This window comes from Arachis hypogaea, chromosome 5, assembly GCF_003086295.3.
Source record: "Arachis hypogaea cultivar Tifrunner chromosome 5, arahy.Tifrunner.gnm2.J5K5, whole genome shotgun sequence".
Lineage (NCBI taxonomy): Eukaryota > Viridiplantae > Streptophyta > Magnoliopsida > Fabales > Fabaceae > Arachis > Arachis hypogaea.
The window spans coordinates 103,566,654-103,581,113 of NC_092040.1; the positions used below are offsets into that span (position 1 = coordinate 103,566,654).

The 14,460-nt window shown below is 31.3% G+C and overlaps 1 protein-coding gene across 1 annotated transcript; it reads left to right on the forward strand.

The window, feature by feature from the left end:
• Positions 1-1,737: 1,737 nt before the first annotated feature.
• On the forward strand, positions 1,738-5,136 carry LOC112802395 (purple acid phosphatase 17). The gene is made up of 7 exons (XM_025845591.3): positions 1,738-2,361; positions 3,012-3,168; positions 3,264-3,371; positions 3,846-3,970; positions 4,111-4,239; positions 4,333-4,400; positions 4,516-5,136. The coding sequence occupies exons 1-7, from the start codon at positions 2,176-2,178 to the stop codon at positions 4,724-4,726; spliced, it is 984 nt and encodes a 327-aa protein (XP_025701376.1). The 5' UTR covers positions 1,738-2,175; the 3' UTR covers positions 4,727-5,136.
• Positions 5,137-14,460: the final 9,324 nt, after the last annotated feature.

Consider the following 14,460-nt stretch of genomic DNA (forward strand, 5'->3'; position numbering starts at 1 on the left):
TCTGTGCCTGGTATATCCACCTCCTCTGCACTTCACTCACCAGAAGCATTTACCTCCACATCCTCAAACAACATTATTTCCAACCCCGACAATGTCCATTACATTCTCAAGACCAAGTTTCACAACTACCCATGGGCACACATTTCTCCATTCTCTGACAAACAATATAGATTGTTGGACATTACGACATCATGAGAAGATTTTTCTTCGACATCATATGTAAATTCCCATTTGGAATGGACCCCGAGTGCTTCATTCCTTCTTTTCTAAAGTCCAAGTTGACAGACAATTTCGATCTCACATCCAAGCTATCAGTACAACGAGCAATGTTGTCGTTGCCGTTCATATGAAAATTGAAGTAATTACTGAACATTGCTTCAGAGAAGAAGCTGAAGGAAGCGATCGAAGTGGTAGATAATGTGATCATGGAGATGATAGGACAGAGGAGGAGAGAGATGGTGACGATAATGACGGGTCTTAACAAATCAGACTTGCTGTCAATATTCATGGGATCCATTGAAGACGACAAGTATTTGAGAGACATAGTCATTAGTTTTCTGAGTATGAATTGGTTGAGCATAAGTTGAGCATTTTTCTTCTTGTGAACATTGAAGTTGCAGAGTATACATTATATAGCTTGAAGTTACAGTGTTAGACTGTTAGTGTTAGGCGAGATATGATGGAAATTAGGGGAAAATAATGTCGTTTCTGAATAGAGGAGGTTAGGGATCATTTTATCCCCTATTAGAGTTTTCAAGAATTATTTTGTCCTCCATTAGAGTTAATTATTAAGGACCAATCGAGTAATTAATTTTAGTTAGAAACTAAAATATCTGGTCCAAAATTTTTTAAGAACCAAAATCGATAAATACTCTAAATTTATTAGATTTTTTTATAGTGATAGTAGTTTATTAGATCAAATATTTTGTTGATATATAATATTTGAATTGAAATTTATTTTTAACTATTGAAAGATTAGCTAAAGAAACTAAACCTCCTGGAAACCTAAAACATATAGCTTAAATTTAATGCATTTTATACGATCATTTTATTATATCTGTTTTTTGGATAATTATTTATATAATTATAAAAAATAATTATTTTTAATAACATAATGTAATATAATTAAATACTATTAATCTTTATAATTTTAACAAATTTATAATTAAATTTTTATATATTTTTTTAATTAAAATTGAATTAAAAACTATAAAAATTTTAGAGACTTAATTGAAAATTATAAAAATTGTAGGAATTTAATTAAAAAAATAGTATAAAAATATAATTACACCTTTTAAAAATTTATAAGTGAGAACTAATAGAATAATCAAAACAAATAAAATCAATGAACAATACAATTTTTTTAAAAAAAGAAAACAAAATCAACAATGATTATTATATATAAATATGCGAATATGTTATTGGGATATTCGTTGGAATATCCATTTGCAAAGAGTTATGCTGGGCATATTCCCTCAGATATAACCAACTAATGCCTCCCAATTCGCAAACCCATGTTATTTTCCTGATCAACCGCACCACTTGTTTGGTTTTTGCAGTTGCCATTAAAAGTGAAAACAATAAATAATATTTCAACTATGTATTTATGTATAAAAATATCTATAATTTAACTTATTTTTAATATATATTTTATATTTTAATATATATTCTATGCTAGTAATTGATTTTGACATACAGCTATCATGCATCACATACACATAACACATTATTGAATATGAATGACACATCACTCTTTGCTTTTGTATTGGTTCTCACTTCTAAGAAGACCAATATCTCATTGTCAATGTCACTAAATTTAACAAGATGTAATGTGAGTAGTAGTATATTACAAGTTTCTCTCTCAAGTTGATTCTAATGTCAATTGCCAAATATAGTAAACATTAAAATATTACTAAGATATGCTCCTTGAAAATTGAGTTGGAATTAACTGTTAATAGAAAAATTCCAGTGGCTTACAATTGCTGTCCCTTTCACAGTTTCACAAGATCTAACATTAATTTGTGTTACTTAGTACCTTGATTATTAATATTCTTCTAAGGAGGTTACGTTGAGGATTGGTTATATATATAAATGTAGGAAAACACCAACCGTTTTTCAAAAACAGAGTGATCTTTCCTCTTTGGTTTTGCATTTGTTTCAAGACTCACAATAACCATGTCTAAATCTTTTCTTCTCTTCACGATTATTGTTGTTATTAGCTTTGGTTTGTGGGTTCTTTATGCATCTGCAGAGCTTCAGAGATTTACACAACCATGTAAAAGTGATGGTTCTCTTAATTTTTTGGTGGTTGGTGATTGGGGAAGAAGAGGTGAATATAACCAATCTGAAGTTGCTTACCAGGTTTGCCATTATTTCACTCTTTCTTTCTCTCGTTCCTATCTATTATGATTTATCATAAACTATTTGAATTTCCGGATAATTTAATTACGAAAATTAAAATGATAAATGTACTCGTCCTGAGGAATCCAAATTTCTTGATGTTATGTTCTTCACATCATTGCAGATTCTTAGAACATTGTTATTTTGCAGAAAACAATTCGGCATGCACCATTTTCTTAAGAGAAATTTCTTATTATAGAATAATAATTTTTTTGGTCGCAAGATTAATCTTTAATAGAGCATCTCTAATATTACCTTTCATTTCATTTTGGATCCCACAAAATACTATCAGCATTTGTGGAATCATATATCATAAATAATAATTTGAGATTAAATTTGTAATTTATCACTCTAATATTTGGTTTCAATTGATTTTGAATTCAAAAATACTTATACAAAATAGCAAAATTTAATTAGTTTTCTGTCAAAATGATACTGTCTATAAATTGAGACTAGTTTCATTTCAATTGTTATTTCCAATACAAATTTTTATTTTAAAACAGTTTATTTTCTGTAGCTATTAGAAGTGATATTCCAAAAATACTCCATTAAAGTTGTATATGAGCAAATTATAATTATAGCTAAGAAAGGAAAGTTGGTTGTCTTTGTAGATGGGGGAAATAGGAGAGAAGCTTGACATTGATTTTGTGATTTCAACTGGAGACAATTTCTATGACAATGGCCTAACTAGTGATCATGATCCATTCTTTGAGGAATCATTCACCAAAATCTACACTGCTAAGAGCCTACAAAAACGGTGGTACGCTGGTAAGTTCAAGTTACTGATTATGAGATTAGAGTTTTATTATGTTATTGACCTTACATGTGATAATTGATTAATTAAATCATAAATTGGCTTGCAGTGTTGGGAAACCATGACTATAGGGGGGATGCTGAGGCCCAGTTGAGCCCTTTCCTTAAGGAAATTGATTGCAGATGGCTTTGCCTAAGGTCATTTATTGTAGATGCAGGTATTTTTTGTTATCCTCTATTTATCTGTCAAAGCCTTTTAACATACTGACATTCAATTGGATGTCGCTTTTATCTAGAGTAAATGCTCTTTTCGGTTCTTTACTATTTATTTAAAGAACAAAGCAGCTTTTCACAATTCGAAAATTCCTAATCAGAGCCTTCAACCATTCAAGTAATTATGTAAACGGTGACCTGTTGAGGTGTCGGGACTGCTTAGACTAATAACAGAGACGGTTTAGACTAGTTATTAGAGTGGTTGGGGACCAGTTAGGAATTTTCGAATTGTGAATGCCAAATTTGTTTGAACTTTGTCCTTTGGACAAATGATCAGAAACGAAAAGGATATCTATACGAATGAATGTCGCTATGCCACTGCATATGAATCAAACATTTTACCTCTTTAATAGATATGCATCAAAATGTATATAAAATTCAATCTAAAGTAGTTTTGTTTTTTTTCTTCATTTTTGTAGAGCTGGTTGAGATGTTCTTTGTGGACACAACTCCTTTTGTTCAAGAGTACTACACTGAAACAGAACACACATATGATTGGAGTGGAATTAACCCACCAAAATCTTATGTTAGCAACTTACTCAAGGTATGAAAAGATTCCTTTTCCATATATATACACTTGTGCAATTGTGAAAAAGAAGCCTGCCTTTTCAATCAACATGAATAGATGCTAGTTTCAATATCAGTAAAGTGTTGCTATTTTATTTATGGATTATTGAATTCCAGAATGTAGAATTGGCATTGAAGGAATCAAGTGCAAAATGGAAGATTGTTATTGGACACCATGCAATCAGAAGTATTGGACATCATGGTGATACTCAAGAACTTATAGACCAACTTCTCCCAATTCTTCAGGTAAAATAGAATTTAAAAATGCAAATATTCTTGAAGTACCTCTCTTTTTTCCTTCTTATGCCAAATCCTAATGGCTTTGCTATCAAATTTCAGGCAAATAATGTTGATTTTTACATGAATGGACATGACCATTGTCTTGAACACATTAGTGACACGAAGAGGTAAAAAAGAAAAACAACGAAAGCATACAAAGTTACATACAAGTTTAACTTTTTTTATTTACATTGAAACTCTTTTATGGTAATATCCAATTTTAACTTCTTTTTTTAAATGCAGCCCAATTCAGTTTCTGACTAGTGGGGCGGGGTCAAAAACATATAGAGGAGATATTCAAGAAAAGGGAGAAGGCCTAAAATTCTATTATGATGGACAAGGTTTCATGTCTGTGCAATTGACTCCGTCTGATGCAAAAATTGAGTTCTATGATGTTGATGGAAATGTTCTTCACACAGTTACTTCATCAAAGCAGCTTTATTCTTCCTTCTGAAGTTTTTGTATGTATACTAGATTGATAGATAAGGTAGACATTCGCTAAGGTCTAGGAGAATTAGAATTAGTACTTTGCATTTTCAAATTGTGTCACCAATTTTTTTTAGTTGAGGAATAAAATATATTGGAAAATTTTATGGTGCTGATCAAGGATGTCAGCATAAGATGTTGTCCAGACATCTCATCGTTAAAGCAAGATACGTGGAAATTGCGTGTGGTATGGGATTTGCCTTGATTGTCATGGCATGTTGTTGCTGTCGTGTTTTCCATTTCGTGGGAGAGTTTTTTTTTTTTGGACTTGTGGGAGAGTTTAATTAGCGAAAATGATGTGGTTAACGTAGTTGGATTATTGGGCTGGGCCGTTTGTGGGCCAGCAAATTTTTGTTAATATAAGGGAATTTGTGCTAACATGCAAGGTTGTTAAAGAAAACTTATAAAGTTGTTAAATTCTCAATTATCAATCTTTATGAATAGTGAACCGGATTTGTTAATGACTTTCCATCGATATGTACTGTGTAGAAATCTACGGTATTTTTTGGATGGGTAGGTCAAAGATTAATTTAATATGGATCAAAATTTTAAGGACTTATCTTTAGCCAATGTAAATAGACAAATTCAAGTTGGTTAATTAATTCGCATGATTAATTAGCTCTTTTGACTATGTGATGATTTTTTGTATTTTTGTAGAATAACTAAATTAGATCATAGATTTTTCGTAGCTTTTATTCTGATGAAACTAATATCTTTTGAATGTGGATTGTAGATTTATAATATTTTTGTAGCATGCTAAGAAAAAGGAAGTGATAGTTGTGTAAAAATAAAACTTTTAGAGAAACACTTTAATATTTAATAATAATAATAATAATAATAATAATAATTTTTAAATTTCTCTTTTTTTTTTTCTTTGTCACGAGACTTTTCTTTTTATTTCTTTATTTCCAAGTTCAAGGTCTTTTATTTGTTTTTCTCCAGCGTAAAATTGCAAGGCCAGTATCAAATCCAACCTATCATCCAAGCCCGTCGCATTCTGGCCCACACAGCTGGTATAAAATTTAAAGTCCACAAATTAACCGGCAAGTGCACCGGGTCGTACCAAGTAGTACCTCAAGTGAGTAAGGGTCAATCACACGAGGATTGATGGATCAAGCAACAATGGTTGAGTGATTCACTTAATCAGACAAGCAAAAAATGGTATTTGGGTTTCAATTTGAATTAAACAGTAAATTCAGAGAATTAATAAAAGCAAGCAGTAAATTGGTGTGAAGAATATATGAGTAAAACAGTTAAGATTTCAGTGATGTTTATCTTCTGGATTAACTTTTTTTACCAACTATTTTAATCATGCAAGATTTAATTTATGGCAAACTCTAATTGACTAAACCCTAATTTTTTAGACCTTTTTAATCTCCTCTAACCTTCATCAATCGCCAATTCCTTGGTCACTTGATTCTGATTAGAGGGTTAAGTTCAAAACTAGTTTATGTGCAACAAAAACCCTAATTATCCAAATATAAGAGGATTATATGTCACGTATTCCGTTAAGTCCAGATAATTATAAATTTAGGAGAAATTATTTTCAAGCTGTTGTTCAAATAAATTACTTTTCCAAGATTTACAAGAACTCAATTAGAATAAGTGTAACACTTCCATTCCACCCAGATTTATAAGATGAAGAACGAAAACAAATTCTTGAAATTGAAATCAAAACAGTAATTAAAATAGGAGAGTAATAGTATCAATCTATACAATAAACAGAAATTCTAACATTAACAGTAGAGGTTTAGTTGCCCATGACTCAGAGAGAAAACTAGAATTTGAAAAACTATCAAGTGCAGAATGAAGTAAGAGAGAAGAGAGGCTAAAAGGCTGAATTTTTTTTCTTTTATATTTAATTTTAATTAATGTAAAATATATTTTATAAAACTAAATAATATATTTTTCTATTTATAAATAAAATAAAATTTAATCGAAATTAAATAAAATCTTCGAGCATAATAATTGATGGATGCGGGACCACTCCTTTTCCTTGGATTGGTGCCTAACTTCAAGAAATTGAAGTTAGGCTTGGCCTTGGCAGCATGTCCTGGAGCGCGTTGAGTGATCTTCATGCCTAACTTCAGGAAATTGAAGTTAGGCGTGGCCTTGGCAGCACGCTTTAGCGTGTAAGTGCTTCATCCAGCGCCTAACTTGGAAAAAGCCAAGTTAGACGCCAATATGGCCGTATAGGTTGAAGAAGAAGTATATACTATTATATATTGTTGGAAAAATTTAGAAGTTAGCTTTCCAATGCCACTAAAATCATGTCAATTGGATCTATGTAGCTTAAGTTATATCTGTTAGAGTGTAGAAAGGTCAGGGTTGACAGCATCATCCACTTTCTTCCTCTTCTTCTATAAAACTCCGTCAAATCCATTCAAATGCTACTTGAAATAAACAAAATTGTACACAACTCGAAGTAGCATTCATAGTGGCTAAAAAGTATTTAAATCTTGATTAAACTTAACAATTCAAATGCAAATTCACTAGAAAAAGATAGGAAAGATGCTCACGCATCAACAGCTAACAACCTTGGCAACGCCATTAACGCATAATTAACCATTCCCACCAAAACGGGAAACCAACTCACTCATGCACGGTCAACGTAGAACTCTGATCACTTATCAACCTTCCACCTTCCACGCGTTGCACTCTCACAACGACACGCCTTGTCTTCATACCATGCAGATAATATCTGTCAGCACCACAAAACTTCCCAAATATATTTTGCATTTTTGCGTAGTTTGGAGTTTGGACATTTATTTGAGGGGCGCTCTCTGGTGCAAATCAATTATCATACATATATACAGATATTCTCTTTAGTTGTATATTCTGTTGACACATTTACCTAGATTTTATAGAATGGTGCAGGAGGTTAGCAGTTTGTGCTTTGTGGGTGCTAATAGTGAGAGTCTCTGAGCCGAGTTGATTGTGTGAACAACGAACAGGATAGTATTGTGTTGGGTTCCGTTTGTCCAGCTACAGGCGTTGGGCTTTATTGATTGTTGGGACTTATTTTGATCTTAGTTTTTTCTAATAATTTTTATGAAATTAATTTTTATCGGTTTTAAATTATAATTTTGGGATAAAATATAAAAATACTAATGAATAACAAATTATTAGAAATGAAGAATAGAAATGACAAGATGATAAGTTAACTAATATTTATGATGTGTAGAATAATGGCATTGGAATTAGTTTAGATATAACACCAAATTCATGATGTTGTTATTTTGTGTAAGTAGAAAGGTGAAAATTTACAACTGTATGTAGATTTATTTATTTTGTCAATTTTATTTAACTTGGAGCACTTGTAAAAAATTAGTTATAGGACTCTTTTTGTCGCATAAATTTAACTTAAGTCATCGTTTGATTAATCAATCTGCCAATATATTTTAATGTTCTCTTTCATTGTTTTGAATTATCATTTTTCGCAAAATTACTATTTCATTGTCTCACCATGATTATTGTTCTTGTGTGAGTGGCCGATTCCAAGGTATAGCTCATTTTTTTGATGTTTGGACTCACTTTTTCTTGGATAAGAAGGATGATATATCGATTTTTTCTCCAAGAACGGTGGCGGTGGATACTTGCAAAGGCACTCCAATGCTGAAGTTAGTAAGAATAAAAGATAAATATGAAGTTATTCATGAATAACGTATCTGTGACCTAATGAGTCACTTGTATTTATAAAGTTGTTGTGTTTGGGGCGATTATAAATTATTTCAAAACTGTTTTTGCAGAGGTTTAGCTAATTATCTCGTAACTGTGTTTTAGTGACCTTGTTCAGAGAGATTTGCGGAGAGATTCCTGCGCCGATTTGGGTTGGCACGTAGTTGTTTAAATATAACCAGTAGTTTATTAGAAAGAAAGAGTAAAACCATTTTTCACATATAATAAAGTACTATAGCAGACAAGTTCAATAAAATAGTGTGAGAGAATTCATTCATTTATGCTGAACAGTTGGTCTTGGGATAAGGACAGGTTCAATGATGTATCATCTATTACTTGCCCACACTCATCTGTGCTCCATGAAATACCAGGAGAAGACTGTAGATGCAGATCATCCACCTCTGCAAGTTCTTTAGTAATTCACCTTGAGAAGCTATCAACCTTCTTCAGGTTCTCCTCCCGAGGAAGTTCATATTCAGTGTCGGATCTTGGTGCATGTTGAGATTGTGCATTTGTAGACTGTTTTGAGAATTTCTGTTGCACAGGTTGCTCTTTTAGCTCTCCATTAGAAGTAAACAAGTCAGGGCAAATCTCTGGAATTGCATTATCAGTTTCACCCCCAAATAAATTGAATAAGACAGTTTTCAAAATGAGCACAAAATAAGGAAGTTTTCCAAAATAAGCACAGAATAAGGCAGTTTCTTCCTAATCACTATCAATAGTGTAGAGACCTAGAGAAAAATTAGTCCATGTTTGAATAGTTTGAGTAGTAGGTCATTAAAATCTTCTATAAGTAAAACAAGTTTCCAACCTAATTTGATTCCAGTCTATTACAATTCAGGTTTGTTAACTGTGTTTTTCTCTGGTAAGAAGTAGACTTACTAGACTAGTCACCTGTTCTTATGGGGGCAACTATAGAAGATTCATTGCATTCAAAAGCGAGAAACAAACTGAGAATTGTGAAAATAGAAAGATCAATTACCCATTGAATCATGGTGGCAATTAAACTCAACTAGAATTGGAAGCACACCGGAGAATCAAATGAGAGAGAAAAAGAGAATCACTTGGGAATCATTGGGACTGAAGGCAAAGCATCGATGCACAAGCGAAGAAGAGTAGGACCTATAGGAAGCATTGAACTGATCAATGACCAAGTCGAGATCAGGGGAGGAAGGACAATGGCAGAGTCCGACGAGCAAGGAAGAGGGTGAGGAACTGAGAATATACTGCTGCTCTCCGGTAGAGATTAGGGGTAGGAGAGATTAGATTAGGGTTCATGATAAACAAAATAATTTTTTAGTGTATATGAATAATGAAATGTATTTTGGTGTTGATTTTTAAATTGATTCAGATTTAAAATTATAAAATTAAAGTTAATTGAATTTTAATTAAATTAAAGAATTAGGGTTGTTGTTGTCCAATACAAAAAAAATAATATTTAAGTCTTTTATAAAAATTAAATAAAATTTATTTTTATTTTTGTTAAAGTATAAGGGTAATTTAGTAAAATCATTGATACGATATGTATTTAAAAAAAGAAAAACTAATTATTGATGTGAAAAACATAATCCACGTGTCGTATTTTAATTTATCCATATTTTTATTATACTGGTACGTATAAATTTATCGTCATGCCAAAGCAAACACCTAAACTAAATATTTAGTTAACCAAAAATAGGTTTGATTTTTTAGGACAGCAACTAAAGACGGAAGATAACAATGGGGTAACAGCAGTGACATGGCACACACGTAAATGGAAATCTATGAAGCGCCTATTGTCAAAGGCTCAAAGCACGTTTGGGCGGAGGGAGTCAAGGTCGCTATGGATGCATCACCAATGGTTTGCTCTGCCGTGAAGATCCATTGAGAGGGAACTGGAGATTGAAATGTGTTAGGGCATGGGAGAGATTACCGTCTGGATATCGAATCAGGTGGTCCAAGTTCTGGTTGTTTTATAGTTAGGATCAGATTAGACCAAGGCTTTGTCTAAAAAAAGAAAGAAAAAGAACGGGATAAATGTTGCATGTGGCCATAGCTGGGAGGGTTGAGGGTGTAGCAGTGAGAGGTTAAAGAAGAATGGAATACGATTTCTTTTCCTTTTTAATTTTTCTGACCGTAAATTTGCATCATTTAAGAACTAATCACACCACCATATGTTTACCATTCCTGCTTAATGTTCTTGCGTGATTAACGACATAGAAGCCAAAGTAAAAGAACTCTCTCTTGTATACATGTAAGGCACTCATTATAACAAATCATTAAAAATAGGATCCCGCTAGGGAGACAATTAGATTTACTAAGGATCGAACTCTCGACCTTTCAAATCTAGCGCTTTAATACCATGTCATGATACCAATCATCCCAAAAGCTTCAACTGATGAAAAAATGTAACACTAATGATTATATCTCTAATACTCCATAAACCTCCATTGTACGCATTGTATAAATATTTCATTGACTCCTCATACTTTTCCTTAAAAATATTATTCTTATATTAAAATCAAACACTAAAATCCGCCATTAATACTATTTTTTTCGGTTATTTTATTTGTTATACAACAACTTCCATACGGCTGTCTAAAAACTATTGAATGGTTGTAATTTTATTCACTAGATTCAACATTTTAGCCACCCTCTCTTTATTAACACCGAATCATACTGTAATTAACTATTTAATTTCTAAAAAATTAATATGTGATATATCAATCAACTTAATCTGATTAGTCACCAAAAACAAAATCAACTTAATCTGATTGCTTGACAGCCGCCCAAGTGCGTGGTTGCAAAATCAAAGAAGAAAACAATTCAAGGAAATTTTTAGTAATAATAAAATAATATAGAGCACTGATACAAGTACAAATAAATTGATATATTGTCAAGCAATACCCAAGTAACATGTGAATGGTGGTTTAAATAGTAGTGTTTATTAAACAGAAAACCTGAATATTAGCGCCACAATAGTAACGCAAATAATTTCATTTAATTTTTTGGAACCTACATTTTTCTTGAGGCGTGCTGCTCCTCACTTTTCTTCTTTCTCTTTTTTCTCAAAAAAATAAAAATTAGTTCTGAGATCATGATCTTTTAAAAATAATAATTTGTGCTATTGTTCATGAGTAGCTAAAAATGTGTTATATATTTAGAGAATAAAAATAAGTACATATTGCTCCAAAAGTAAATTGCATTGCTTCCCTTGTAGAATTCATAGCGCATGCATCTCTTTTCCGAAGAAAAACTTGAATAGGTTAGGCTAGTTTGTTTATAAATACAGGACATTGAGACAGAGACACAGACAAATAAAATCGTATTTGACAGAGAAAATATAAAAAAAGACAATGTGTCTAACGATATTGAATTAGTGTATTTTGTGTTTATTCTAACAGGAAAGACACAGAAATACTAACAAAAGACACAATTTATTTTTTATTTTTTCTTTTATTTTTTTGTTAATTTTTTATAATTATATTTTTATTATTATATTTTTCGTTTCAAATTTTTTGAATGAAAAAAATGAGAATAAATTAGATTTTTATAATTTATTTTAGTTTATCACCAAATATGATATAAGAACACAAAATTTTGTATGTGTCTCTATTTTTTATATTATTTTCAGTGTCTTATCTTATCTCGTTCTAAAAAATAAACGCAGTTTAAGAGGGAGAGAGATTAGTGAAATAACAATGCAAATTATTAAAGAATAAAAATAGGTGTTATTACTTATTAGAACAAAAATCTATATTATTAATTAACGTGGTCCGATCCTAAAAGTCAAACCAATTATTAAACTAGTAAAATTAAAAATTTAAAAATTTAAAAATTCAATTTGAATAAATTAGATATAATAAAATAATATATTTTTATATAAAATATTTTTAAAATAAAAATAAAGAATAATTTTTAAAACAATTGTACCACATTCATTGATTCATCGATTTTTGATCAATTTTACCAGTTTTTTGGCCCTTTACTGTAATTTTTTTCACCCAATTGAACTAGCCAGGTGACTAATTTATTATGTTTTATCCGATTCAATTGACCGATTTGATCAGATTCTCATCATAACTATATGATTATTACTTATTAGTGAACAAATGATTGTCTTATTGGATAAGGTATATATTAATAGCACATTTGAAAAATTGAAAGCGATGAACTCGTGACGGGGAGACAATAGTAATGAGTGAATATATGAAAGTCTCTACATAATATTTGTGTTTGGTGCCGCTAAGTAGTTAGAACTTTTTATTTTTTAGTATATTTGACGAAATTTGAAAAATAAAATTAAAAATATTAAAAAATTAAAAAATATATTTTTTTAGAAATTATAATTTATATTTTTTTTAAAAATTTATTTTATATAAAAAATATTTTTAATGTAATAAATAAACAAAATATATTTTTATATTATTATATTTAAATATGATTATTAAATAAAAAATATTTTTTATGAGATAATCAAATATAAATGTATTTTTATTTTTTAAATAATTTTTTTAAAACAATATTTAAATTTTTTTGGGGGTAAAAACTCACCCAACAAGTCTATAAAAGAAAAGAAAAAGAAAGAAGGGTAAAAAAAACCTACTTAGTTAATTAGCTGATACTTAATTAGTTGAGTGGTTATTCATACAGGCCATTTTCTTTTCATAAATATCTAAAACCCGTTTATGAAATTCGGGCCTGCTACACATACAAGCCTACAAGCAAACAAGTTGGCCCAGCCCAAACAGAAATCACGTGCATGAAGAGAGATAAGATGGCGCGTCAAAATCACGCGCTCAACATTCGAACGGTTACGTATGGCAGACTCTTCCACTTCTTCCACTTCTTCCATTTCTCAAGGCGCTTTCAAAACAACGAAACCCTCTCATTTTCGAGCGAAAATCAAGTTTCAAAATATAGAAATCGTAGTTAGAAAACTGCATCAAAACACCATCAACCTCTTTGTGAAGAATCTGAAGAAAAAACAAACCAAGAATACTCAACGTAAGTCCATTAAAATACTGTATATTTTACTTTTCTTCTACGTCGTTCTTCTAGGGTTTATTATTACTCTTGCTTCTTTGTTACACTGTTCTAAGTTATACGTCGTTCTTCTAAGTTCTACGTCGTTCTTCTAAGTTCTACGTCGTTCTACATTGTTATTCTAAGTTCTCCTGCTATTTTTGTTGATTTTTGGGGGTTTATTCCGTAGATTCGGGGGTGTAAACTGCTTAACCTTGTAATGTGGCTTGATATTGAAGCATGGTTGAGTGATATCTGACTGATATCTATATGGATGTATCTGAATAATATCTATGGGTGTATCTCACTGTAATCAATGGGTGTATCTTGTTTGACATCTTTGGGTGTATCTGAATAATATCTATGGGTGTATCTCACTGTTATCAATGGGTGTATCTTGCGAATATCTTTGGGTGTATCTGACTCATATATATGGGTGTATCTTACTGTTATCAATGGATGTATCTTATTGTTATCAATGGGTGTATCTGAGTCATATATATATGGGTGTATATTACTGATATCTTTGGGTGTATTTTTAGTTTCAGAGAAAATGGCAGCAAGAAACCAAACTAAAGACCTTAAATGTGCCACACATCTCCTGAATGATAAGTTCAGAAACATGACTGAGGAGAAGAAGGCGATTGTGAGGGATCTTGGATTCGGTGGGTTGATGCACATCCCACCACTGAGGGTGGATCACAAACTCTTAAGGGAGCTAGCAAACAACTTCAAACTTGGGGAGAACAGACTGAAGACAGGATATGGTTCTTTCCAAATAACCCCAAAAAAAATAGGTGATGCGCTTGGCATCAATGCAACAGGTAATTAGCTCAAAATTATAGCTGTATATTAAGTTGTTGCTTGGGTGTATATTAACCTGATGCTTGGGTGTATTTGAACCGACTTGGATGCTTTGTTGTCTTCCTTTTTGTAGGAGATCTATTTCCTGAGAAAGTTGACTATAAGAAACTTTCTGATGATGACAAAATAATTTATAGAAGATTCCAGGGTAAGACC

Coding starts and splice junctions, on each gene's coding strand:
- LOC112802395 (XM_025845591.3), top strand. CDS start 2,176: ATGTCTAAATCTTTTCTTCTCTTCACGATTATTGTTGTTATTAGCTTT. Junction 2,362..3,011: donor AATCTGAAGTTGCTTACCAG/GTTTGCCATTAT, acceptor TTGTCTTTGTAG/ATGGGGGAAATAGGAGAGAA. Junction 4,240..4,332: donor AACTTCTCCCAATTCTTCAG/GTAAAATAGAAT, acceptor ATCAAATTTCAG/GCAAATAATGTTGATTTTTA.